Genomic DNA, 26,795 nt, shown 5'->3' with positions numbered 1-26,795 from the left:
AAAAGTATGAATTTTGGTGTTGCCTGCCTTTACATCTCTTCTCATAACTCAGGCTAGATAAAAAGATAGAGAAACAAAATAAACACCATTCTACTCAGAACTTTACAGGGTTTCACCAGATATGTCACAAGAGTACCTTTGTTAATATTTTACCCGTGTGAACGGAAACGCAAAATTTTAAAACTAATTTCAGAAAAAAATGTTTCATTTTAAAATTTTAAAAAATGCACATGTGCCTGCTATGTTCCTGGCCACATCTGTACCAAAATTCAAGTTGGGATCGCAATGTGATTATATTTAAAAATATGGAAGTAAGACAGAGCTTCAGAGCTTTCATGTGGACGCCATGCCTGGACATGGTCACTTGTGAACAAACAGTTATCTACACAGGCATCAAGGGAGTTTGTGTGCTACAATATTGGTGTGTTTAAAGTTTGAGTAAATTTATATTAATAGTTTAATACTTTTGTTATTAAGGGCTAATACACACACAGCACTATTCTGAGTGATCACTGTTCAGCAAAAACACATGCAGTGTTTTTTTTAAACACTCACAGAATGAGTAAATCACTGCTTGCACAACTTAAATGCTGCGTTTAGTGCAGTGATCTATCACTTATTATATGAAAAAAAGCTGCCATTGCTTTCACTAGCGATTAAAAAAACGAATGCAGATATAGTGAAAATGGGGTAGAAAAATGCTGGGAAAACTGCAGCGTCCATCCGCAGACAGAAAAAGCTGTGTGCGCGCTGTCCCAAATACTCACTTTATAGTAACACAGTTATATCTCAAGTGTACTGTAAATCTTTATTTTTATTACCCATCTTCCTTACTTAATATTATCTGTATTTTTCTCACACAGCAATGGCTGCTACTTCTCAAGGAACAGCATATTATAATATATGCTGTTGTAATCCTTTTTGAAAAAACTGGATACAACAAGAAAAAAATCTTAGGGCTGTACAAGATTTGGATGTTTCATATAAATCCATCAATCAATGCAGGCATGAAAATTTGTGACAGATGTAGAAAGCAACTTGCAAAAGAGAAAAATATTCTGCAGGCAGAAAATTACTTCCAACACAGAGGATTTTATAAATCTTGATTTAACAAAAGAGTATTTGAATAAATCACTTTCTGACATCGAAGAATCGCCCTTTGGAAAAAAAAACCAAAAGCATTATCCAGGCTATTGCAAATTAAAATTAGAAAAAGTTACACAAAAAAAAAAATCCTTAATTTGGTAGGTGAAACAGTAGATGGTAAAGGAAAAAAATGACTCCGATTCAGAGATCATGCTGCAGCTTAAAGCTAAATTTAAATCCACCAATAGCAGAAGTGAAAAGTTCATGATACTGACTACACTACCGAAGAGTTGGATCCCAAGTTGGTCTCAAGTTGAATCCCTGCGAAAATACCGTATTTTTCGCTTTATAAGATGCACCCCCAAATTTGGTGAAGGAAAAGAGAATTTTTTTAATGTTAAATTGGGTTCGTCTTATAATGCCAGTGTCCATCTAACAAATCATATTGGGTATACTGTATGTCCCTCACAGCCCCCCATCCTAAAATTAGACTTCTTAATTTGGTTATGGCCCACTTATATTGAATATAGCCCCCCTTGTGCTGGCACACATCCCCCAGTGATGCCACATGTCCCCCATTGATGGCACACGTCTCATATTTATGACACACAAGTCCCCTATTGCTGGCACGTCCCCCTGTGCTGCCAATGGCCCCCTATGGATGGCACACGTACCCCTGTGCTGCCCATGGCCCCTATGGATGGCACACGTCCCCCTGTGTTTGATATGGCCCCCATGCTGCTGCCCATAGTAAAATAAAAAACTCTTTACTTACCTTCTCCAGCACTGTCCTCCCGGTAACTCCCTCCGTGCTGCTGAGCTCCTGCACTTCCTGATTCTCTGTGCCGGTCATGTGATCGGCACAGCAGAGTGACATCATCTCTGCGTGCCTGATCACAGCGGCAGCAGGGAGACGGGGGAGATCAACGCTGGAGGCGGTAAGTAAAGAGTTTTTTATTTTACTATGGGCAGCAGCATGGGGGCCATATCTAACACAGGGGGGCATGTGCCCTCAAAGGGGGGCGCAGGCACATATAATATGCGCAGCTTCCCCAGCCCATCACCGCAGTGCGGTTTCAGCACCATGGTGATGGACAGCGGCAGTACATATTATATGAGCGGGAGCAGGAGATCTCCCGCTGCCTCCTGCAGTATATAATCCTCCTCCCCTGGGCCCTGCAGTATATAATCCGTATATTCGGATTATAAAACACACCCGCTACTTTCCCCCAAAATTTGGGGGAACAAAAGTGCGTCTTATAAAGCGAAAAATACGGTATAACCAAGAACACAAGTAACACACATGCAATTTTTCCCAATTTTAAAACATACATTTTTTTCACAATTGCACATCAAAATTTTGAATTTAATTTCTCCAAAACAAAATGTACATAGACATAGTCTTGTGACATATCAAATAAAGGCTGGTACAGTTCTGAGAAAAATGATGCCTCTCCCACCTCTGTATCTTACTTCTAGCTCAAGATATGATAAAAAATGTAAAGCCATAAGAGGCCAAAATTCACACTTTGAGAAAATTTAAAAGTCTGTAAAAAATTTAACTGATGAAGAAAAAACTCAAAACTTAATTTGTAATTAACGAAAGTTGTACTTCATAAAAAAGAAAAAGAAAAAAAATCTAAAAACGTTATGAAAAAAAAAAAAATAATTCATATTTGGATCACTTAACATGGAATGACCCTGTTGTTAAGAGTTTGACAGCGCAATCTATAGGGTTAACAGGTACGGGTGAATGTCCGATCCACTAGTATACACAGACATGATCAGAGCAGATCAGCAGATATGATCTGATCAGCAGACATGTGCGGATGTATATATATTGTTCTAGGTCGTAAAGTGGTTAAATTGCTTTAGTTAGACGGCATGACGATAACGAAAATTTCAGTTAACTTCCTTAACTTCCTGCCACCATCCTACTGCTGTGAGAGATTTTATCTTACATACTGTAAAGCTGGTTTCAGTGGAGTGCAACCATTAATGCCTGTTGACACCCTGACTGACAGTGCACGTTTATTTCATTTCTGGAGAGAAATGAACACCTAACATACCAGCCACCTCTCATCAGTCCACTGATTTCTTTGCAGCAGTTAGCTGATCACCTCTCTCTTCTCCCTCTCAGCACAGTGCTCTTATCAATCCTGCATATTAATAATCCATGACACTGCACAGAGCATTGCATAGGCCTTTTCCACAGCCGTTCTAATCCCAGCGCCAACTTTTCTGAGCCCTGTGCTTGTTTAAAGTCATTGTTATTGTAATGCCTGCCTGGATCCATAGACTCAGACAGGCTGTAATGGACAGGCTAGAGCAGGGGTCTCAAACTCAGCTGGGGGAATGGGCCACACACAGAAAAAAAAATTGAGGAGGGCCGCACTCTTTGCAGGACAAAGTGACATTTTTAATGATTCCATATTTTTTTTCCTATCTTTTGCTTGATTATAACAAACCTGCACCTTTTTGTTTAGTTAAGCATACATACAATATTATATATATATATTATATATATATATATATATATATATATATATATATATATATATATATATATATATATATATATATATATGAGTCCAACAATGTAGATCAGCTCACTCCAGTGAATCACCTGGATCCTCAGCTCACCTGGTTAACTCCGTTGTGCCCGGATCAGGACGTAGGAGTCCATCCATACAAATGTGAACAACAAGGCAGAATCCAGCAATAAGGTGAGCAATCCAGGATGCTGTTAAAAAAAATTTTCTTTCTTTTTTCGCGTTTCAGCGGTAAAATCCGCCTTCTTCACAGTCCAGAATCTGGACTGTGAAGAAGGCGGATTTTACCGCTGAAACGCATAGTCCTATCTGTGCTATTTTCCTGCGATAATGCTGTTCTGAATTGCTTGGACCATTATATTTTAATGAATTTATAAATAAAAAGAAAGAAAATTTTTTTTAACAGCATCCTGGATTGCTCACGGCCCCTGTAAGGTCTCCCATCCTTGTGCCCTATAGTAATGTGCCCCTTCCTTGTACCCTTAGTAATGTGCCTATCTTTGTGCCCTGTAGTAATGTGCCCCTTTCCTTATGCCCTTAGTAATTTGCCCATCTTTGTGCCCTGTAGTAATGTCTCCCATCCTTGTGCCCTGTAGTAATGTCTCCCATCCTTGTGCCCTGTAGTATTGTGCCCATCCTTGTAGTATCGTCCATACTTGTGCCCTGTAGTATTGTGCTCATCCTTGTGCCTTGTTATACTGTGCCCATCCTTGTAGTATTGTGTCCATCCTCATGCCCATCCTTTTAGTTTTGTGTCCATCCTTGTAGTATTCTGCCCAGTAGTATTGTTCCCATCCTAGTATATTGTGCCCATCCTTTTAGTATACTGGCCAGTAGTATTGTGCCCATCCTTCTAGTATTCTGCCCATCCTTGCAGTATTTTCCCCAGTAGTATTGTGCCTTTCTTTGTAGTATTGTGCCCATCCTTGTAGTATTGTGCCCATCCTTGTAGTATTGTGCCCATCCTTGTAGTATAGTACCCTCATATCTTTGTCCCCTATTATGCCGCTCTTCACAAACGCAAAAAAAAACAAAAACAAAAAAAAAACAACCCAATTCTTCTCACCTTTCCTCCCATTCCCTCAGGGTTGCGTGCTGATCAGTGTTTGCAGCTTTTTGGAGGCAGCATGTTTCAGCTGCGTCCAGAGCGCTGGGCTGTACAGCACAAGCAGAGTGGATGGGATTTCTATAAATCCCATCCACTGTACGTGTGCGGCCCGCAGAAAACACTGACCTGTAGTGCTTTATTCAGAGTCGCAAGTGTCCTCCGTACGCCCGAGCCCAGATCGTGAGCACGAGCAGCTGCAGTCTCCTGTATTCTCCAGCGGAGCAGACTTGCGGCCCTGCAGTCAGGACCTGCCGGGCCAGGACACAGTGAGTCCCGATTGTGGGCATATACCTGCTTTTTTCAGCCCGCAGATCCCGTGATGATTGCAGCTCCATGCTGGGAGTGGCGACGGAAGGCAGGGTTTTATAGTACAGTTGAATTATTTGCGGTGCCGCGCCGAAGAGCTCTGAGCACTATACTAATGGCTGCCACCGGCCAATCAGATGCAAGGAGGTGACATCATACAGCGACATCCCCTCCTTGCAGCTAATTGGCCGCGTCATCCATTGGTGTAGTGCAGACAGCTCTTATGCACGGCACTGCAAATGATTCAACTATACTATAAAACCCTGCCTGCCGGTGCAGGCTCCCGGCATAGAGCTGCTATCGTCACAGAGTCTGGGGCTGCAAAAAGCAGCCTCAGGGGCCGCATGCGGCCCACGGGCTTGAGATGTTTGGGCTAGAGGGAAGCCACTCAGCAAGCAGGATCCCTAGAACCCTGAAACGCTTTAACCCCTATACAGGGATTTGGAATTACACAGGGCCCCGGTGATCACTACCTGTGGAAGGCTGCAGTCCGATGAGAGTAGTAGTCAGGCAGGGTTGAACCAGGAAATGCAAAACAGGGACAGAATCACGCAGGCAAGGACGTAATCAGAAAACAAAGCAGAGGTCAAATCCAGAACAGGCAGAGAGGTACATAAACAGCAGGCAGGAGGGTAGTCAGGAAACAAGCAGAAGTCAGAACACCAGAATCACTTAAACAGAAAAGGGAGGGACAGGAACCAGGAAAACAGAACCATCTCTGGCAGTGGTTAGCAGACAGGAGAAGAAAGAAGAGTGTGGTGTCTTCCCATTGGTTGTAGATGAATGATGGTAGCTTCAGCTGGAAGACACACACCACCTACAGTCAACCAGTGGTACTGCAGATCCCAAGGAAACCCAGCCCAGTGGATGAGCAGAGCCTGCGCCCACCAGCGCCGCTGGCATCGACTCCTCTCCCATCACCAGCACTATCCACGGCAGGAACACGGCGTCGAGTGGTGATCAAAGCGAAAGTCACTGGAGAGGACTCCAGTGGGGATGTAACAGTTATCTGTATAGTATGTAAACATATTGATTCAGAACAAGCACTGTGTGGACTAATAATGTGTGGTAACAGTAGTATGAAACTGTGTCTCAAGGTGGAGGACCAACTACCCCAAGCAAATCTTGCACATGTGTCATGTGTACACCTAGAATAGAGTACTTGACTATACAATGATAATCAGACATTCTGGTTGCATGCCTGGATACTAGGAAACACCAGTCAGGTTGGGTATCTAAAAATGATGACCTTAGATCAGGGGTGGGCAATTCATTTTTCTTGAGGGGGGCCACATGAGAGAAAATGACTGCTGTGGAGGGCCAAACCAATAGGCTGAAATGAATTCTGCTCAATATTAAGCTATTAATAATTATTATTTATGAATATTAATTGTAATAACTTAAAAAGTTGTTTTCCCACAAACGTTAATTTTAATCAATAGATATTGGAATAATAGGTTCCACAATTCGAAGTCCTTAAAAAAATTGTTCCTGTGCTGAGATAATCTTATAAATGTGTCCCTGTTATGTAATGTGTAATGGCCATAGCCACCCTATATACAGAGTGAGCCCCCACATAACTCCATACATAAAGAATGAGCCCTAACACAGTTCGTATACACAGTGTCAGCCCTCATATAGCTTCCTATATACATTTCTGAACCTTTTGAGGTTTATTTTGCACATTGAGGGTTGCCTTTCCAACAGTTTGCATTATGATACATTGTATAATGTATTAATATGGGTTACTTAAACACACTGGAAATTAATAAACTACCTTGAGCTTCAAATGAGATTTTCTCCTGTGGCATATTGGCTTGCCTTGTCCCCGTGCAGCAGGCAAAGACCATATCCTTTGTATATATGCAAGTGAAGTGGCTAGTAAAGCATGGGATCACAATCTGGGCAAACAGCATTTCTTCAGACTAAAATAAAATAAAAAAATAAAAAAAAAATAAGAGACACTAGGAAACTTATGTTGATAGTATTCCATCGTGTACACAATATAAGAACAATATTGGGAACTTTTGCAGTCCAATAACTCATCATAATGCAAAATTCCACATGTTTTGGAGGTAGAAATGGGCCCCCTTAACTCTTTCATCCCTCGGCGATTTTCCATAATAATTTTTTTCCTTCCTCTCTTAGCCATAATGTTTTTATTTTTTTGTCAATATAGTTGTATGATGGCTTTTTTTTGCAGGACAAGTTGTACTTTCGAAAGACCATTCATTCTGTAATATAGTGTACTGGAAAACGGGAAAAAATTCCAAATGCGATGAAAATATAAAGGAAAAAAAAGTGCAATTCAACAATGTTTTATAGGGTGTTCACTACTTTGTAAAACTCACGTGGCATTACAATTCCCTAAGTCAGTATGAGTATGTACATACCGAACATGTATAACGTATTTTTCGGACTCTAAGACGCACCCTTGTTTTAGAGGACGAAAAAATAGAAAAAAAGATGAAAGTAAAAAAATGTGGTCATGATACACTTATGGGGGGGGGGGTGTCTACTGCTGACCGTGTTATGGAGGTAATAATATCCCTAAATTCTGTACTCATACCCCCATTCTGGGTCCCTTCCGGGTATATATGGCCCAACTCGTGGAATATGTATGTTCCCCATCCTTATACGTGTGATCCCCCAATCTGGTGTGGGTGGGTGTGTGTGTGTGTGTGTGTGTGTGTGTGTGTGTGTGTATGTATGTATGTATGTATGTGTGTGTGTACATATATATATATATATATATATATGATCCAATCCCATCCAGGTGTACAGTAATGCCTTTATGCACTATATTATTTATTGCCTTATTTTTACAGATCATGTGATGCTCACGATGCTTCAGTTTGGTCCTGGCACTATAAACAAAGTCTCCCACATCCCGAGGACCTGCAGTGATGTAATTAAGAGGCGGGGCACTGTGCTGTTCTGGCCCACCCCTCTTCATTACATCACTGCAGGTCTTTGTTCAGCTACGGGAGACTTTGTTTCTAGTGCAGAGGCAGGAGCAAAGTGAAAGCAATGTGAGCACTCAGCACAGAGACTGCAGGCTGTGCTGTGATGGTATGCCGTGCTCTGGCCCGGACACTGCAGTGATGTGCACTTCCTCCGGGCCAGACATAACTGCAGCAGCACCCTGCTCCTGCCTACTAAACAGCTGACACACAGTCTCCACAGCTGCTGCAGGAAGCCGGCGGCTGGAGAACCCACGTGTGTCCGCTGTTTACATTAAACAAGTATTGATTTGCTGCTCCTCACACCCACTTGTAGTCACTGACTGCAGAGAGAGGTGGGCAGGGAGTAGCTAATGAATATTTGTTTACTTTAAGCAGCGGGCACACGTGGTTTCTCCAGCCGCCGGCTTCCTGCAGCAGCGACCCTCCCTGCCTCCTGTGATCCCACTCCATGGCGCTGACTCCCCAAAGCTCCCTACCCCGCAGGTACGCTTTGACATTCGGGCTATAAGACGCACCCCACACTTGCCTCCCAAATTTGGAGGAAAAAAAAGTGTGTCTTATAGTCCGAAAAATACTGTAGTTTTTTTTTCTTTCTTATTTAAGAGGAGAAAGAAAGTTTCAGAACTTGAGAACTTATTTTTTGAGCCCTGATCTGATGCTTCTACCGATACCATTTGGGGTACATACGATGTTTTGATTGCCTTTTAGAGAAATATTGCGGCAACCAAAAAAAACCTTAATTCCGGCGTTTGATTTTTTTATTGTTACGTTATTTACGGATCAGATTTATTTTATATTTTGATAGATCGGACATTTTTGAAAGTGATGATACCAAATATATATATATATTTTTTTTTATTAAGTTTTATTTTAAATGGGGAAAAAGAGAGGCAATTTGAACTTGTTTATTTATAACAGCATTTATAGTGCCATGCGAAAATATTCGGCCCCATTAAACTTTTTAACCTTTTCCCGCATTGCAGGCTTCAAACAAAGATAAACATTTTTAATTTTTTGGTAAAGAATCAACAAATGGGACACAATTGTGAAGTAAATCTCCGTCCCAGTCTCAGGTGTTTTGCAGACTCCAACAGGTTTTCTTCAAGAATGGTCCTGTATTTGGCTCCATCCATCTCCCATTAATTTTAACCATCTTCCCTGTCCCTGCTGAAGAAAAGCAGGCCCAAACCATGATGCTGCCACCACCATGTTTGACAGTGGGTGACTGTGTGTTCAGGGTGATGAGCTGTGTTGCTTTTACGCCAAACATTTTTTGGCATTGTGCCCAAAAAGTTAGATTTTTTTTCATCTGACCAGAGCACCTTCTTCCACATGTTTGGTGTGTCTCTCAGATGGCTTGTGGCAAACTTTAAATGACACTTTTTATGGATAGCTTTGAGAAATGGCTTTCTTTTTGCCACTCTTCCATAAAGGCCAGATTTGTGCAGTGTACAACGAATGGTTGTCCTATGGACAGACTCTCCCACCTCAGCTGTAGAGCTCTGTAGTTCATCCAGAGGGATCATGTGTCTTGGATGTGTCTGGATCTTCAGGTGCTGCTACTGGGACCAGGTGCAGAAGGGCCTGGCGATCGTCCAGACATTAATGGACGCAGTCCTTTTTAAGTTCTGGATTTCGTTTTTTTTTCTGTTCCCTGCCAAGTTGGAGAAGCCTTTCCTCCAGCTGGTAAATAAGGGTCTTTATAAGGTTGGGCCTCTCACTCCTCCAGTGCAGGTTATACTCTTCACTTGGAGAAGTTGCTTGCAATGGTGTGCATGTTGCTTCAGACTACTGTAGCTGTATTTTCTGAAAATTCCCTCTCAAAGATAAGATGTTGCTTTTTCCTTTTTCCCCTTTTGCTGGTTATTTTTGTGTTTGTTTTTCCCCATGTGGATTGGTGGGTGGTGGGATTTAGTCCTATGGTCCGGCTAGGAGACAGGTGCACGTTGGCGGGCCACACCTCCTAACCATTATAGTTACCTGTGGTTTGAGGGTAAGTGCAGGGCCCCCCCAGTGTCAGGGTCAGTGCAGGAGTCCTTGGTCCCCCCCCCCACCTTTGTGTTACAGCCTCCCTTATTCCCTGGAGTCCACTTGCTGGGTGTCTCTTCCCACACCCAGCATGACATTATAACTCGCCTACAAAAAAATTGCCGCATTCTTTTAAAAAAAAAAAAAAAAAAAAAAAAAAAAAAGTGTTTTGTTGACGTTTTACTTTGTTTTGTTTTTTATTATGAATCCTGTTTCTAAATTGACCAAGCAACTTTACAATCTATCTCTGGAAATGACTGCTATTAAAAAAATCCATTCAGGAGACAGTTGATGTGTCTGTTGTGGCCCGTTTAGAGCCAAAAATAGCGATTCCTGATCGTGATTTTCTGTCCTGTGTTGTGCTTATACACCTTTTTGGCCTTACCTTTCCCACGGCTACCAGTGACAGACACATACGGACTGAGTCCCATTATATTATTATACAGCTAGGTCCAGAAATATTTGGACAGTGACACAAGTTTTGTTATTTTAGCTGTTTACAAAAACATGTTCAGAAATACAATTATATATATATATAATATGGGCTGAAAGTGCACACTCCCAGCTGCAATATGAGAGTTTTCACATCCAAATCGGAGAAAGGGTTTAGGAATCATAGCTCTGTAATGCATAGCCTCCTCTTTTTAAAGGGACCAAAAGTAATTGGACAAGGGACTCTAAGGGCTGCAATTAACTCTGAAGGCGTCTCCCTCGTTAACCTGTAATCAATGAAGAAGTTAAAAGGTCTGGGGTTGATTACAGGTGTGTGGTTTTGCATTTGGAAGCTGTTGCTGTGACCAGACAACATGCGGTCTAAGGAACTCTCAATTGAGGTGAAGCAGAACATCCTGAGGCTGAAAAAAAAGAAAAAATCCATCAGAGAGATAGCAGACATGCTTGGAGTAGCAAAATCAACAGTCGGGCACATTCTAAGAAAAAAGGAATTGACTGGTGAGCTTGGGAACTCAAAAAGGCCTGGGCGTCCACGGATGACAACAGTGGTGGATGATCGCCGCATACTTTCTTTGGTGAAGAAGAACCCGTTCACAACATCAACTGAAGTCCAGAACACTCTCAGTGAAGTAGGTGTATCTGTCTCTAAGTCAGCAGTAAAGAGAAGACTCCATGAAAGTAAATACAAAGGGTTCACATCTAGATGCAAACCATTCATCAATTCCAAAAATAGACAGGCCAGAGTTAAATTTGCTGAAAAACACCTCATGAAGCCAGCTCAGTTCTGGAAAAGTATTCTATGGACAGATGAGACAAAGATCAACCTGTACCAGAATGATGGGAAGAAAAAAGTTTGGAGAAGAAAGGGAACGGCACATGATCCAAGGCACACCACATCCTCTGTAAAACATGGTGGAGGCAACGTGATGGCATGGGCATGCATGGCTTTCAATGGCACTGGGTCACTTGTGTTTATTGATGACATAACAGCAGACAAGAGTAGCCAGATGAATTCTGGAGTGTACCGGGATATACTTTCAGCCCAGATTCAGCCAAATGCCGCAAAGTTGATCGGACGGCGCTTCATAGTACAGATGGACAATGACCCCAAGCATACAGCCAAAGCTACCCAGGAGTTCATGAGTGCAAAAAAGTGGAACATTCTGCAATGGCCAAGTCAATCACCAGATCTTAACCCAATTGAGCATGCATTTCACTTGCTCAAATCCAGACTTAAGACGGAAAGACCCACAAACAAGCAAGACCTGAAGGCTGTGGCTGTAAAGGCCTGGCAAAGCATTAAGAAGGAGGAAACCCAGCGTTTGGTGATGTCCATGGGTTCCAGACTTAAGGCAGTGATTGCCTCCAAAGGATTCGCAACAAAATATTGAAAATAAAAATATTTTGTTTGGGTTTGGTTTATTTGTCCAATTACTTTTGACCTCCTAAAATGTGGAGTGTTTGTAAAGAAATGTGTACAATTCCTACAATTTCTATCAGATATTTTTGTTCAAACCTTCAAATTAAACGTTACAATCTGCACTTGAATTCTGTTGTAGAGGTTTCATTTCAAATCCAATGTGGTGGCATGCAGAGCCCAACTCGCGAAAATTGTGTCACTGTCCAAATATTTCTGGACCTAACTGTATCTTCTTGTCCTGTGTTATGCCTATACATTGACAAACAGTACAAACAGTGATAATTTTTATACACTCAATACCTTGTGCCCCCCTTCATTTATTGGTAGTTGTTTTTATTGTCCATGCTATCTTGCGTATGTCTTATTCATATCAATAAAGTTATTTTTTATTGCATATATACTCGTATCTCCTGTCTTTGTATATTGTGCGAGTAGTGCATGCACCCTGCCGGGGTACATACATACCGACAGCGTGCACATCATATGGCTCATTTATTGGGAAGTGTTCTCGTGATTTTCAGGAGGTAGAGAGAAATTTACAGCCTTCAAGGAGGCCTGTAAATTATATTTTCGTCTTAAGGTACTGTCACACATAACAAGATCGCTAGCGAGATCGCAGCTGAGTCACCGTTTTGGTGACGCAGTAGCGATCCCGTTAGCGATCTCATTATGTGTGACACCTACCAGCGATCAGGCCCCTGCTGTGAGATCTCTAGTCGTTGCTGAATGGTCCAGGTCATTTTCTTCAAAGGCGATGTCCTGCTGGGCAGGACACATCGCTGTGTTTGACACTGTGTGACAGGGTCACAGTGACTGCTGAGATCGTTATACAGGTCGCTACTGCGACCTGTATTGTTCCTGCATCGCTGGTAAGATCTGACTGTGTGACATCTCACCTGCGACCTCCCAGCGACTTACCTGCGATCCCTATCAGGTCGCATCGTTTTCGGGATCGCTGGTAAGTCGTTGTGTGTGACTGGGCCTTTAGACCTTACTCTTCTGGAGCAGCTCAGGAGGGGGTCGGCATCATTATATCCCTCCTTCAAGGGGATCCTCAGTCATGGGAATTATCATTGCCAAAAGACGCCGCTTGTCTCCAGTCAGTTGAGGGCTTCTTTGAAGCTTTGGGCCTTACCTATGATGACCCTGACAGAGTCTCTTTAGCTGAGTCTAGACTACGTCGGCTGAGGCAGGGAGATCGGTCAGCTGAAGCCTATTGTTCTGAATTTCGTAGATGGGCTACGGATACTAAATGAAATGATCTGTCACTTAGAATCAGTTTTGTCATGGTCTGTCTGATAAACTTAAAGATGCTCTCACGGTGTATGATATTCCTACTTCTCTAGAGGCTGCCATATCTTTAGATATACGTGTTAACAGACGCCTCCGTGAGAGAAAGGGTAGAACTTTCTTTCCAGATGACATTTCTCGAGGTGAAATGTCTTCCTCTGGAAGGCAATCCGGGGGTGAGGGGTGGGGGATTGTGACAGATGAACCCATGCAGCTTGGTGGAGCCACCACTTCCCAAGCCTCTCCTGTCATCCGCAAAGCTTGTCCCTTATTCCTAAATGTCCTGGGGTGCCTGAATCTCATGTTACAGTTGGTGGGCTGGAAAAAGTGAATCAGGTTATGTCTTTTTCTTTTACCTGTAGTTCCCGTTTTCTCCTGCCTGCTGAGGTGGCGCTGGAGAGCAAAAAACTATAAAAATTGATGTTTTTGTGGATAGTGGTGTTGGGGTTTGTTTGGTGGATCCCCTTTTTGCTAAAGAGCACGATTTGCTTCTCAGTACCTTATCTAACCCCATTTCCGTTTTTACCATTGACTCTGCACAACTTGCTCAAAGACATTTGTCTCAGATGGTACATGGTATTAAGTTGATAATGGGATCAGTGCATCAGGAGTTGATTTCATGCTATGTGTTGGAAGGTCTTCCCACTCCCATTGTGCTGGGTTTACCTTGGTTGATTAAACATAACCCTTTAGTAGATTGGCAGGCGCAACTTATTTCTGATTGGAGTGACTTTTGTTATGATAACTGTTTGGGGACTTTCCTTATCCGCTGTCTCTCTGCCATCCTTGCTTTCTGATTATGACAATGTTTTCTCAGAGAAAGGATGTCAGGACCTTCCCCCTCATCGGGTGTACGACTGTCCTATTAATCTTGTTCCCGGAGCTAAGCTAATCAAATCTTGACTGTATAATTTATCGGGACCTGAACGACAAGCTATGAAGGAATTTATTGCCTTACGTCTAGAGAAGGGACATATTAGACCTTCATCCGTGCCGGTGGCAGCAGGTTTTTTCTTTGTTAAAAAGAAAGATGGAGGCCTTCGTCCTTGTTTGGACTTCCGAGAACTGAATCTTATCACAGTCCGTGACCCGTACCCTCTTCCTCTGATTCCTGATCTATTTAGCCAGGTGGTGAGAGCTAAGTGGTTCTCCAAGTTGGACTTTAGGGGGGCGTACAACTTGGTTAGGATCAATGAGGGGTACGCTTTCAATACCCCCGACGTCCATTTTTAGAGTCTGGTTATGCCATTTGATCTCATTTTGGACTTTATTAATGACATTTTTTTAATCATCTGGTGGGTAGATTTGTGGTGGTCTACCTTGATGACATTTTGATTTATTCCCTTGATTTAGCAACTCATGAGGCTCATGTCCGACAGGTTCTTCAAATTTTACGGGAAAATAACTTGTACGCCAAACTTGAAAAATGTTGGTTTGCTGTGTAGGAGGTGCAGTTTCTGGGGTAACTCTTGTCTCCCACTGGTTTTCGGATGGATCCCCGGAAGGTCGAGGCAGTGCTGGCCTGGGATAGTCTGGAAAACCTGAAAGCCCTACAGCGATTTTTGGGGTTTATGAATTTTTATCGTAAATTCATCAAGAATTACTCAGATCGTTAAACCTCTTACCGATCTAACGAGAAAAGGTGCTGATTTGTCCGCATGGTCTGATTCTGCTCAGCAGGCTCTCTCTTCTTTGAAGAGGTGTTTTTCTACTGCTCCCATAGTTTGCCAACCTGATGTTTCGCAGCCTTTCGTCGTGGAGGTCGATGCGTCAGAGGTAGGGGTTAGGGCAGTTTTGTCGCAGGGGCAGTCGCCTGGTAAATGGCGTCCGAGTGCATTTTTTCTAAGAAACTGCTGCAGAGAGAAATTATGACATAGGTAATAGTGAGGTCCTTGCTATTCAATTAGCGTTTAAAGGGAACCTGTCAGCAGAAATGTCCCCTAAAACCTAACAGATTCCCCCTCTGCAGCTCCTGGGCTGCATTCTAGAAAGGTCCCTGTTATTATTGTGCCCCCTTTCTGACCAAAAAAAAGAGTTTATAAAGTGGTACCTTTTTGGCTTCGGATTCTATAAATGTGACACGGGGGCGGGCTGCCTGATGGCCGTTATTCTGCCTCCTGGTCCTGTATGCCGCCCCCATCGCTGATTTCCATACTTGTGGACGCCGCCCACTGCTCCAGCCATCCCCGCGCATGCCCAGTGCCCATCTCTCGTGGATGAGCACTGTGCCCAGTGTCACCCCTGGTGACGTGCGCGCAGGGTTTAGATTATGGGCGGTGCTGCGATGTCTATTACCAAGCAACCGCCCATAATCTCGGGACCGCGCTTTCCCCCTCGGCCTGCTTCGTTCTGCGGAAGCGCGCTGCTGAGGCAGGAAATAGATGGGAAGGAGGTGACGTGGGGTCAGCAGCAGCGCGCTTGCGCAGAATGAAGGACGCCGAGGGGGAAAGCGCGGTCCCGCGATTATGGGCGGTTGCTTGGTAATAAACATCACAGCACCGCCCATAATCTAAACCCTGCGCGCACGTCACCAGCGGTGACACTGGGCACAGTGCTCATCCACGAGAGATGGGCACTGGGCATGCGCGGGGATGGCTGGAGCAGTGGGCGGCGTCCACAAGTATGGAAATCAGCGATGGGGGCGGCATACAGGACCAGGAGGCAGAATAACGGCCATCAGGCAGCCCGCCCCCGTGTCACATTTATAGAATCCGAAGCCAAAAAGGTACCACTTTATAAACTCTTTTGTTTGGTCAGAAAGGGGGCACAATAATAACAGGGACCTTTCTAGAATGCAGCCCAGGAGCTGCAGAGGGGGAATCTGTTAGGTTTTAGGGGAAATTTCTGCTGACAGGTTCCCTTTAAGGAGTGGCTTCATTGGTTGGATGGGGGTGGCTCATCCTATTACTGTCAATATCGATCATAAGAATTTGTCCTATTTAGCATCCGCCAAGCGTCTTAACCCCAGACAGGCCAGATGGTCCCTGTTTTTTACTAGGTTTAATTTTACTGTTACCTACTGTCCTGGGGTTAAGAACGTCAAGGCGGATGCTCTATCACGTAGTTTTCCCGGGAGGTGGTGATCAGGAGAATCCCGTCCCCATTCTGCAACAGGGGGTGGTTGTTTCGGCTCTTTGTCCTGACTTAGAGACTGCTGTTTTGGCGGCTCAGTGGGACGCCCCTGCCTCCTGTCCTACAGGGAGACTTTTTGTGCCCTCTAACCTGCATTACCGACTGATCCAAGCTCATCATGACTCTGTGCTTACCGGGCAGTAAGGCAACCTCGGACCTTGTGTCCCGTCGTTTTTGGTGGCCGGGGTTGCAGAAGGAGGTAGCAGACTTTGTGACTGCTTGTGTTGTTTGCGCTCGTGCCAAAGTCCTGCATACTCGTCCGTCAGGGTCTCTTTTGCCGTTGACCATTCCGGATAAGCCATGGACTCACATTTCCATGGATTTTATCACGGATCTTCCTGTGTCGGCTGGTAAAACTGTGGTATTGGTGGTGGTTGACAGGTTTAGCAAGATGGCGCATTTTATTGCTTTACCGTCTCTTCCCAACGCCAAGACTCTGGCGCAGGTTTTTGTAAATGAGATCGTAAGACTTCATGGTTTACCTTCTGATAGTCTCCGATCGTGGCACTCAGTTTGACTCCAGGTTCTGGAAGGCTTTTTGCACTCGTTTGGGGGTTCAGTTGTCTTATTCTTCAGCATTCCATCCCCAGTCTAACAGTCAGACGGAGCGCAACAACCAAAACTTGGAGACATATTTGAGGTGTTTTGCTGCTGAGAACCAAGAGGATTGGTCATCCTTTTTGTCTTTGGCTGAGTTTGCCCTTAACAACCGGCGTAATGAATCCACTGGCCAGTCACCATTGTTTGGTGCATATTGTGACGACAGACTTTTTCAATGTGTGTCGTGGGTTAAATTTCTTACATTAGCCAGACGTATTGTTCTTCTGTGTGTTAACTCATGTTTGCTAAGCTATTGTTTCTCTAGACCCTTCCAAGCAATCATTGTAATGTAGTTGTGTATTGCTAATCTAATGTAAATTACCTCAGTGGCCATTGTCCAGTCTGTGCATTCTAGACTACATGTAGATATCCTCAGTCTTTCTATCCACATCATTTAAATGAACATTATCCATGCAGCTTGAAATCCATCCAATAAGAGAAGCAACCTTGTACAACCAATCCGCTAAGAGCACAGGATATGCGAAGGGAAGACTATGGCTATAAAAAGGGACTTCTTTAAGCTCCCAGTTGTTGATGGATGCTGATTGATGCAGTCTAAGCTCTTAGGAGCTGGCTAGGGGATCATAACCAGGATACCTTGTGGACTCAGTCTAGGGACTTTGGCTCCGACTAGAGGATTACTTGGCTACATGGCTTCAATCTAGGGACTCCGATTCCGATTGAAGACCATAACCACAGTCTAGGAATTTCGACTTCGGCTGCCAGGATTATAACATCATACCAGAGACTACTTAAGAAAGAAACCCAGGTTGTGACAATTTAGTCACTTGGCTACAGACTTTGCAGACCTCACACAGCTTCCTAAATCTGGCATTATTCCATTCTTGGTGGGTGCCAGCCGAAAGCGGGGTGCTGCTGGATTGGAGTAAGTAGCCCTGGAAGCTCTGAGGCACGGACATTCTAATCCCTGGTGAGCCAGCGGAAGGGTGAGACTCTGTTGCCTGTTACATTTGTGTGTTTTGATGGTTATGTGCTATATGCCGTTAATTGTTTGGGGATCCAATAAAGTCTTAATATTGTGATTCCCTCACCCTGTGTTGTCTGAGTAGTGTTCCGCCCAAGGTTAAGGAGGTCGTGCGTTCAGTTGGGATGAGCCCTGAGCCATGCTGTCTTTCTAAAGGCGGCTGGGCCAGCGGACGAGAGCACCCACTGAGCCCCATGTCTCCACACATATGGTTTCCATCCTCAATTTTATACCTTTTGTAGTGGGGGGGCTTCGGGGGTCCCGGAAGAGGAGCGTTTTGCCTCCTCTATCTCTCTCCTCTGTTTGGTGAGGGGTTCGGAGCAATCTGAGACGTATGGGTGACAAGTATAAACGCATGGCTGACAGAAAGCGTGTATCTGGTCCAGACCTGGTTGTGGATGATCTGGTGTGGTTGTCGACACATAACATTAGGTGCCTTCGTGGAAACTGGGCCCTAGGTTCATTGGCCCGTTCAAGATTTCTACAATCATCAACCCAGTGGCTTTCCGTCTTGAGCTGCCTCCCGCCCTGAAAATCCATAATGTATTTCACCGGTCCCTTCTTAAGAAGTATGTCGCTCCGGTAATACCGTCTCCATTACCTCCTGCGCCCATTTTGGTTCAAGAGAATCTTGAGTTTGAAATTTCCAGAATCTTGGATTCCAGTCTTCTGCGCAATTCCTTGCAATATTTAGTACATTGGAGAGGTTACGGTCCGGAGGACAGGAGTTAGGTTCTGGCATCAGAAGTAAACGCTGCCAGGTTGATTTGTGCTTTTCATAGGGCGCATCCTGCCAAGCCAGGCCCTAAGTGTCCGGAGGTCACTCCTAGGAGGGGGGGTATTGTCACGGATGTATCTGGACCTTCAGGCACTGCTACTGGGACCAGGTGCAGAAGGGCCTGGCGATCGTCCAGACATTAATGGACGCTGTCCCTTTAAGGGCTGGATTAAGGATTTTTTTCTGTTCCTTGCCAGGTTGGAGGAGCCTTTCCTCCAGCTGGTAATTAAGAGCCTTTATAAGGTTGGGCTTCTCACTCCTCCAGTGCGGGTTATACTCTTCACTTGGAGAAGTTGCTTGCAATGGTGTGCATGTTGCTTCAGACTACTGTAGCTGTATTTTCTGAAGATTCCCTCTCAAAGATAAGTTGTTGCTTTTTCCCCCTTTTGCTGGTTATTTTTGTGTTTGTTTTTCCCCCCGTGGATTGGTGGGTGGTGGGATTTAGTCCTAGGGTCTGGCTAGGAGACTGGCACGTTGGCGGGCCACATCTCCTAACCATTATAGTTACCTGTGGTTTGAGGGTAAGCGCAGGGCCCCCTAGTGTCAGGGTCAGCGCAGGAGCCCTTGGTCCCCCCCACCCCCCCTCTCTGTGTTACAGCCTTCCTTATTCCCTGGAGTCCACTTGCTGGGTGTCTCTCCCCACACCCAGCGTGACATCATGGGCCTCTTGGCTGCATCTCTGTTCAGTCTTCTTTTTTGAGATGAATAAAAAATTAAACAAGGGAGTGCATGTGAAGGGTCTGGGAGACAGCGGTGAGGAGGAGAAAAAGAATCTGCTCGCCTGATGTGGTTGTGCAGCCCTCGCACAACCACGGTATAAGAAGTGTTATGATCCGGAACCATAGAAGACCACCACAAATCATTGGCAAAAGGTGACAAGAGCATTGGCAACTAATCTGGCCGCCATCCCCTTACTAACCATCACAACTAGAAGTAGCCGAGGGGTGAACTAACATCCTGTGCACCGCGAACCCAGCCGGAGAACTAACTATCCTAAAGGAAGGAAAGCCCCCCACATTCAAAGACTGCGGTGATATAGGAAAAACACAATACACAGATAGATGACAGGATTAGCAAAACGTGAGGCCCCCACTGACTAAAATAAAAAAAGGACAGGAAAGGGACTGATGGCGGCCAGAGAAAAACCCTGCAAAAATCCAAATTCCTGATAGTACAAAAAGGCCCTCAGATCGCACGATCTGAACTCTGTCCTATACCAGGTGCCCTTGTCATACCAATGAACAGAAAACAAGAATCATAACAAATTCAACAAGCCACAAACACATGGACCCAAAGGAACTATACTCCAAACAGAACTGCAGGGAGTTCCCCAGCCAAGCAACTGATCGGGAAAATCCCTGCATGCAAATAAACTGAAAACAACCACAGCAAATGACAAACCCAGATAAGAGCAAAAGAAGCAAACAATAAATAAAGAGCAAGCACTTATCTGGGGTAGATGTGGTGTGAAGCAGAATGAAGCAGGCTGGTGATACAAAGAACAACTGACATCCGGCATGGCCTGCTACCAGACCAGGATTTAAATAAGCAGAGAGTTAGCAAAGGAAACGCCCATTGCACAACCCACCTGGTCCAAGTCCAAACCATTCCTGGCCACCAGAGGGAGCCTCCCAGCAGCCAAAACATAACTAACATTCACAACAAAGACGGGAGTGTGGTGTCAGTAGTCTTCTAACCTGTTAACCCACGATGTCTATCCAGGGAAGCAGATTCCTGAAAAGCTGGTCACATGACATATCACTGGGCGTCTCTGGTAATCAAGCAGCTCTTGCCGTGAACCCACAGAGGGGAAGATCAGCAGTAAAGTATAGAAGCACGGTCAGGTAGAGAGCTAAGGAGGCCACAGTATTGCATTAATATTTTTAGAATTTATTGTTTTCTATCAGCCACAATGCGTTTCGATATACACAATATCTTCATCATTGTGCTGGCATATGCACCCAGTGGTTGAAATTTAATAGACATTTCTGTTAGTTCTGGAAAAGCGGTTTACAGCACCTATTGTGCTGAAAAAGTAATTCACAGCACCTATTGTGCTGCCATATGCACCCAGTGGTTGAGATTCAATAGACATTTAACAATGGAATCGGAACCCTCATTGTGCTGGCACATGCATGATTCTAGCGCACGGATTCTGTCAAAGTGATTCACAGCACTTATTGTGCTGGAAAAATGATTCACAGCACCTATTGTACTGGATATGCACCCAGTGTTTGAGATTCAATAGATATTTATTCAGTTCTGGAAAAGCAGTTCACAGCACCCATTGTGCTGGAAAAGTGATTCACAGCACCTATTGTGCTGGCATATGCACCCAGTGGTTGAGATTCAATAGACATTTAAGAATGGAATCGGAACCTTTATTGTGCTGGCACATGCATAATTCTAGTGCTCGAATTCCGAAAAAGTGATTCACAGCACTTATTGTGCTGGAAAAATGATTCACATCACCTATTGTGCTGGCATATGCACCCAGTGGTTGAGATTTAATAGACATTTAACGCAATTTTTAAATATAAGGATATCCATTCCCTAAATTTATAAAATTATAAAATTAAATTCTTGATCTACCCACACTGACATACATTATAACAATATTATTACATGTTACTAGTGCAGCCATACTCAGATCATTTTTTGAAAAGTTCTCATGATTTTATGTATTAAGTTTTAGGAGTTAATATATGATTATATGATTATATTATCACATGTTTTTAAATAATGTTTTTATGGCAAAGAGTCTTTTTGAAAAATTCTTTTTAAATATCTTTTATTAGCTTTTATATTATTGTTGAAGGGTTGGTTGTGATACATTAAAGCGGGCTTTACACGCTACGATATTGCTAGCAATTGCTACCGATATCGTACACAAAAGCACCCGCCACCGTCGTGCATGATCGTGTGATCGCTGCCGCAGCGAACATTATCGCTAAGGCAGCGTCACACGCACTTACCTGGTCGGCGGCGTCGCTGTGACCGGCGAACAATCCCTCCTTCAAGGGGGAGGGACGGTCGCCATCACAGCGACGTCACCGCGACGTCACTAAGCGGCCGGCCAATCAAAGAGGAGGGGCGGAGATGAGCGGGATGTAACATCCCGCCCACCTTCTTCCTTCCGCATTGCGGCCGGCGGCAGGTAAGGAGATGTTCCTCGCTCCTGCGGTGTCACACACAGCGATGTGTGCTGCCGCAGGAAGGAGGATCAACCTCTATAATCAACCATTACCGATTTTTGGTTTTGGGACGGCCTCTCCATGGTGAACGATTTTCATCATTTTTGAGGTCGCTTAAGGTCGCTGGTAAGTGTCACACGCTCGATACAGTTAATGATGCCGGATGTGTGTCACTAACGACGCGACCCCGACGATAAAACATTAACGATATCGTAGCATGTAAAGCCCCCTTAAGGGTTAACATTTCAATTAATTTGGTGTTGACCAATGGAATCGCACCTGTCCATTGAAATAGTACTCTCCACATTCTGTTTTATATCCACCTGATGAAGATAGTGTATATCGAAACGCGTTGTGGCTGATAGAAAATAAATTCTAAAAAAATTAATCCAATACTGTGGCCTCCTTAGAGCTCTACCAGACCGTGCTTCTATACTTTACTTCTTTTTTGAGATGAACTTTTTGAGGGACGGCCAGATCTTGGTAGATTTGCAGTGGTATGATACTCCTTCCATTTCAATATGATCGCTTCACAGTGCTCCTTGGGATGCTTAAAGTTTTGGAAATCTTTTTGTATCCAAATCCGGCTTTAAACTTCTCCACAAAAGTATCACGGACCTGCCTGCAGGGCTGTGGAGTCGGTAAGCCAAACCTTCGACTCCGACTCCTCAATTTCCCTTGCACCGACTCCGACTCAAGACTCCACGACTCCGACTCCTACATATATTTCTTATAGTTAAGTGAAAAATTTATTATAGTACATGAACATGTATATGTGAACATCAGACATTTAATAGTTTTTATGATACAATAATCAAGATATTTGGATAGAACATAAAATATATTTATTGGAATACAACTTTAGAACACAAAAAACTGTAATAAGTTGTAAATATGTAATACACTATGTAATATACAGTAGATTACATATATATCTTGTGTGTATGTATGTGTATATATATATATATATATATATATAAAAATATATATACTGTATATATTACATATTGTATTACATATTTATTTATAATTTTAGTTTGTGTTCTAAGTTGTATTCCAATAAATATATTATGTTCTAAATATCTTGATTACTGTATCATAAAAATGATTAAATGTCTGATGTTCACATTGTACTGCAATAACTTTTTCACATAAATAAGCATTATACCAAATATTATTTAATACTAGAAGGTGGCCCGATTCTACGCATCGGGTATTCTAGAATTTACGTATTGTGTAGTTCATGTATGATTTTTGTTATATATATAGATGTTGTTGTGTGTAGTTACCAAGTGTTTGTGTAGGGCACTGTACATGTTCTGGGTGTTGTCTGGGTGTGGCGGGGGGTGAGAGCGGTGTTGTATGTGTGTTGCGTGTGTTGCGTTGTTTGTGGAGCGCTGTGTGTCTGTAGCGTTGTGTGTGTGTGTGTGTGTTACGCGGTTTGTGTGTGTGTGGTGTGTTTTGGGGGGAGGTATGTTTTGTGCAATGTGTGTGTTGTGCGGTATGTGCGTATATTTGTGTGTGCCGCGGTGTTTGTGTGTTGGGTGTTGTGTGTGTGCAGCGTTGTCTGTGTGTGTGGGTGTCTGTGTAGTGCAGTTGTTTGTGGTTCCCAGTGTGTGTGTGTGGTGTGTTGTGCAGTGCGCGCGCGTGTGTGTGTGTTGGGGGGGAGGTGTGCACTTCCCATCGTGCTCCATCCCCCATGCAGCGCACTCCCCATCGTGCTCCATCCCCCATGCAGCGCACTCCCCATCGTGCGCCAATCCCTATGCTGCGCACCCCCCATTGTGCTCCATCTCCCATGCTGCGCACTCCCAAACGTGCTCCATCCGCCATGCTGCGCACTCCCAAACGTGCTCCATCCGCCATGCTGCGCACTCCCAAACGTGCTCCATCCGCCATGCTCCGCACTCCCAAACGTGCTCCATCCGCCATGCTGCGCACTCCCAAACGTGCTCCATCCGCCATGCTGCGCACTCCCAAACGTGCTCCATCCGCCATGCTGCGCACTCCCAAACGTGCTCCATCCGCCATGCTGCGCACTCCCAAACGTGCTCCATCCGCCATGCTGCGCACTCCCAAACGTGCTCCATCCCCCATGCTGCGCAGCCCCCATCGTGCTCCATCCCCCATGCTGCACCAGCATCAGCCTCTCTACCTGCAGCATCAGCCTCTCTCCTCCCAGCATCAGCCTCTCTACCCGCAGCATCAGCCTCTCTACCCGCAGCATCAGCCTCTCTACCCGCAGCATCAGCCTCTCTGTCCCCAGCATCAGCCTCTCTGTCCCCAGCACCAGCCTCTCTGTCCCCAGCACCAGCCTCTCTGTCCCCAGCACCAGCCTCTCTCCTCCCAGCATCAGCCTTTTCTGTCCCCAGCATCAGCCTCTCTCCTCCCAGCATCAGCCTTTTCTGTCCCCAGCATCAGCCTCTCTCCTCCCAGCATCAGCCTCTCTGTCCCCAGCATCAGCCTCTCTGTCCCCAGCATCAGCCTCTCTGTCCCCAGCATCAGCCTCTCTGTCCCCAGCATCAGCCTCTCTGTCCCCAGCATCAGCCTCTCTGTCCCCAGCATCAGCCTCTCTGTCCCCAGCATCAGCCTCTCTGTCCCCAGCATCAGCCTCTCTGTCCCCAGCATCAGCCTCTCTGTCCCCAGCATCAGCCTCTCTGTCCCCAGCATCAGCCTCTCTGTCCCCAGCATCAGCCTCTCTGTCCCCAGCATCAGCCTCTCTGTCCCCAGCATCAGCCTCTCTGTCCCCAGCATCAGCCTCTCTGTCCCCAGCATCAGCCTCTCTGTCCCCAGCATCAGCCTCTCTGTCCCCAGCATCAGCCTCTCTGTCCCCAGCATCAGCCTCTCTCATCCCACCATCAGCCTCTCTGTCCCCACCATCAGCCTCTCTCATCCCACCATCAGCCTCTCTCCTCCCAGCATCAGCCTCTCTCCTCCCAGCATCAGCCTTTTCTGTCCTCAGCATCAGCCTCTCTCCTCCCAGCATCAGCCTTTTCTGTCCCCAGCATCAGCCTCTCTCCTCCCAGCCTACCCCAGCCTCAGCCTCCCCCAGCATCAGCCTCTCTCCTCCCAGCATCAGCCTCTCTCCTCCCAGCATCAGCCTCTCTCCTCCCAGCATCAGCCTCTCTCCTCCCAGCATCAGCCTCTCTCCTCCCAGCATCAGCCTCTCTCCTCCCAGCATCAGCCTCTCTCCTCCCAGCATCAGCCTTTTCTGTCCCCAGCATCAGCCTCTCTCCTCCCAGCATCAGCCTTTTCTGTCCCCAGCATCAGCCTCTCTCCTCCCAGCCTACCCCAGCCTCAGCCTCCTCCCAGCATCAGCCTCTCTCCTCCTAGCATCAGCCTCTCTCCTCCTAGCATCAGCCTTTTCTGTCCCCAGCATCAGCCTCTCTCCTCCCAGCCTACCCCAGCCTCAGCCTCCCCCAGCATCAGCCTCTCTCCTCCCAGCATCAGCCTCTCTCTTCCCAGCATCAGCCTCTCTCCTCCCAGCCTACCCCAGCCTCAGCCTCCCCCAGCATCAGCCTCTCTCCTCCCAGCATCAGCCTTTTCGGTCCCCAGCATCAGCCTCTCTCCTCCCAGCCTACCCCAGCCTCAGCCTCCCCCCCAGCATCAGCCTCTCTTCTCTCAGCCTCCCCATCCCAGCCTTCCCCAGGATCAGCCTCTCTCCTCCCAGCCTCCTCCAGCACGCCGTGCTCCTCTGCCGACACTCACAGATCCGATCGCATACACTCACACACACACACCCGATCGCATACACTCACACACACCCGATCGCATACACTCACACACACCCGATCGCATACACTCACACACACCCGATCGCATACACTCACACACACACATTGACGATATTACACATACACGCTCATACTCACAACATCCGGAGATACCACATGCTTCTGGCCATGTGATCCTCCAGCAGGTCCTGGAAGCTCAAAGCACAGTATCGCCGCCGAGAAGCAAGCGATATCCCAGGATGTTGTGAGTGTGTGGATGCGATGTGATGTGTGTGTGAGGTGTGTGTGAGAGTGAGTGTGATCTGATGTGTGTGTGTGTGTGTGCTGTTATGTGTGTGCGTGTGTGTATGTTCCGCCGCTGCAGGACCTTGATGCGCTGGTAACTATGCTACCATGGTTACCAGCGTATCTCGTCCCCCGCTCACACGGGAGCCCACACCAGCATACGCCGGCCAGCCCCAGCAATGCGAGGGTATGTGTTGGCTGGTTTGGCGGCGTACGCTGATGTGGGCTCCCAGGGGTACAGTACTCACCTGGTAGTCGTGGCTCCGTGACCGTGTCGGTTCGGGGAATGCGTGGGGGGTGGGGCCAGAGCTAGCGTGCATTGCGTGGGGGGGGCGGGGCGTGGCCGACTTGCCAATGCCTGCAGGGTGCCGGGGCGAGAGGCCAATCTGTGGGGGGGGGCGGAGCCTGGGCGAGCGGCCGGCCAATCCGTGTGGGGGCGCAGCCTGGGCGAGCGGCCAATCCGTGCGGGGGGAGGGGCCATGGCGAGCCCAGCGGCCAATCAGCTATGTGTAACCGTAAGGACACAATTTTGGAGCAAGACAGACAGACAGACAGAATAAGGCAATTATATATATAGATGTTTTTGTTGAAAACTGTTTTTTGCCTATTACATAGTGTATTACATAGTGTATTACATAGTGTATATAACACTATGTAAGTGGCAAAAAACAGTTTTCAACAAAAACATACTAAATAACATTTGTGCAGTCTATGAATTTGTTCTACGAAACAGAATTGCCTCCATCAGATCCTCCTTCGCAGATGACCTCAATTCTGACCTAATAATTTTAAGGCTGGAGAACAACCTCTCTACAGTAACTTGGGTTGGAGGCAAAGCCGTAACCACATAGGAAACATCTCTAACAATTTCCAGGTAT

General features: G+C 45.6%; 1 protein-coding gene across 2 annotated transcripts in view; it reads right to left on the bottom strand.

Moving 5' to 3' along the window:
- NUP133 (nucleoporin 133) overlaps window positions 1-26,795 on the bottom strand; it is a 584,654-nt gene that overhangs the window by 303,328 nt on the left and 254,531 nt on the right. For both annotated transcript variants that reach the window (XM_075339754.1, XM_075339755.1), the window contains exon 10: window positions 6,830-6,977. In XM_075339754.1, the coding sequence (XP_075195869.1) occupies window positions 6,830-6,977 (148 nt within the window). The remainder of the gene's footprint in view (window positions 1-6,829; window positions 6,978-26,795) is intronic.

The sequence above is a fragment of the Anomaloglossus baeobatrachus genome, chromosome 3 (genome assembly GCF_048569485.1).
Source record: "Anomaloglossus baeobatrachus isolate aAnoBae1 chromosome 3, aAnoBae1.hap1, whole genome shotgun sequence".
Lineage (NCBI taxonomy): Eukaryota > Metazoa > Chordata > Amphibia > Anura > Aromobatidae > Anomaloglossus > Anomaloglossus baeobatrachus.
Note: the sequence above shows the minus strand (reverse complement) of the source record. Positions and strands in the feature narration are given on the sequence as shown.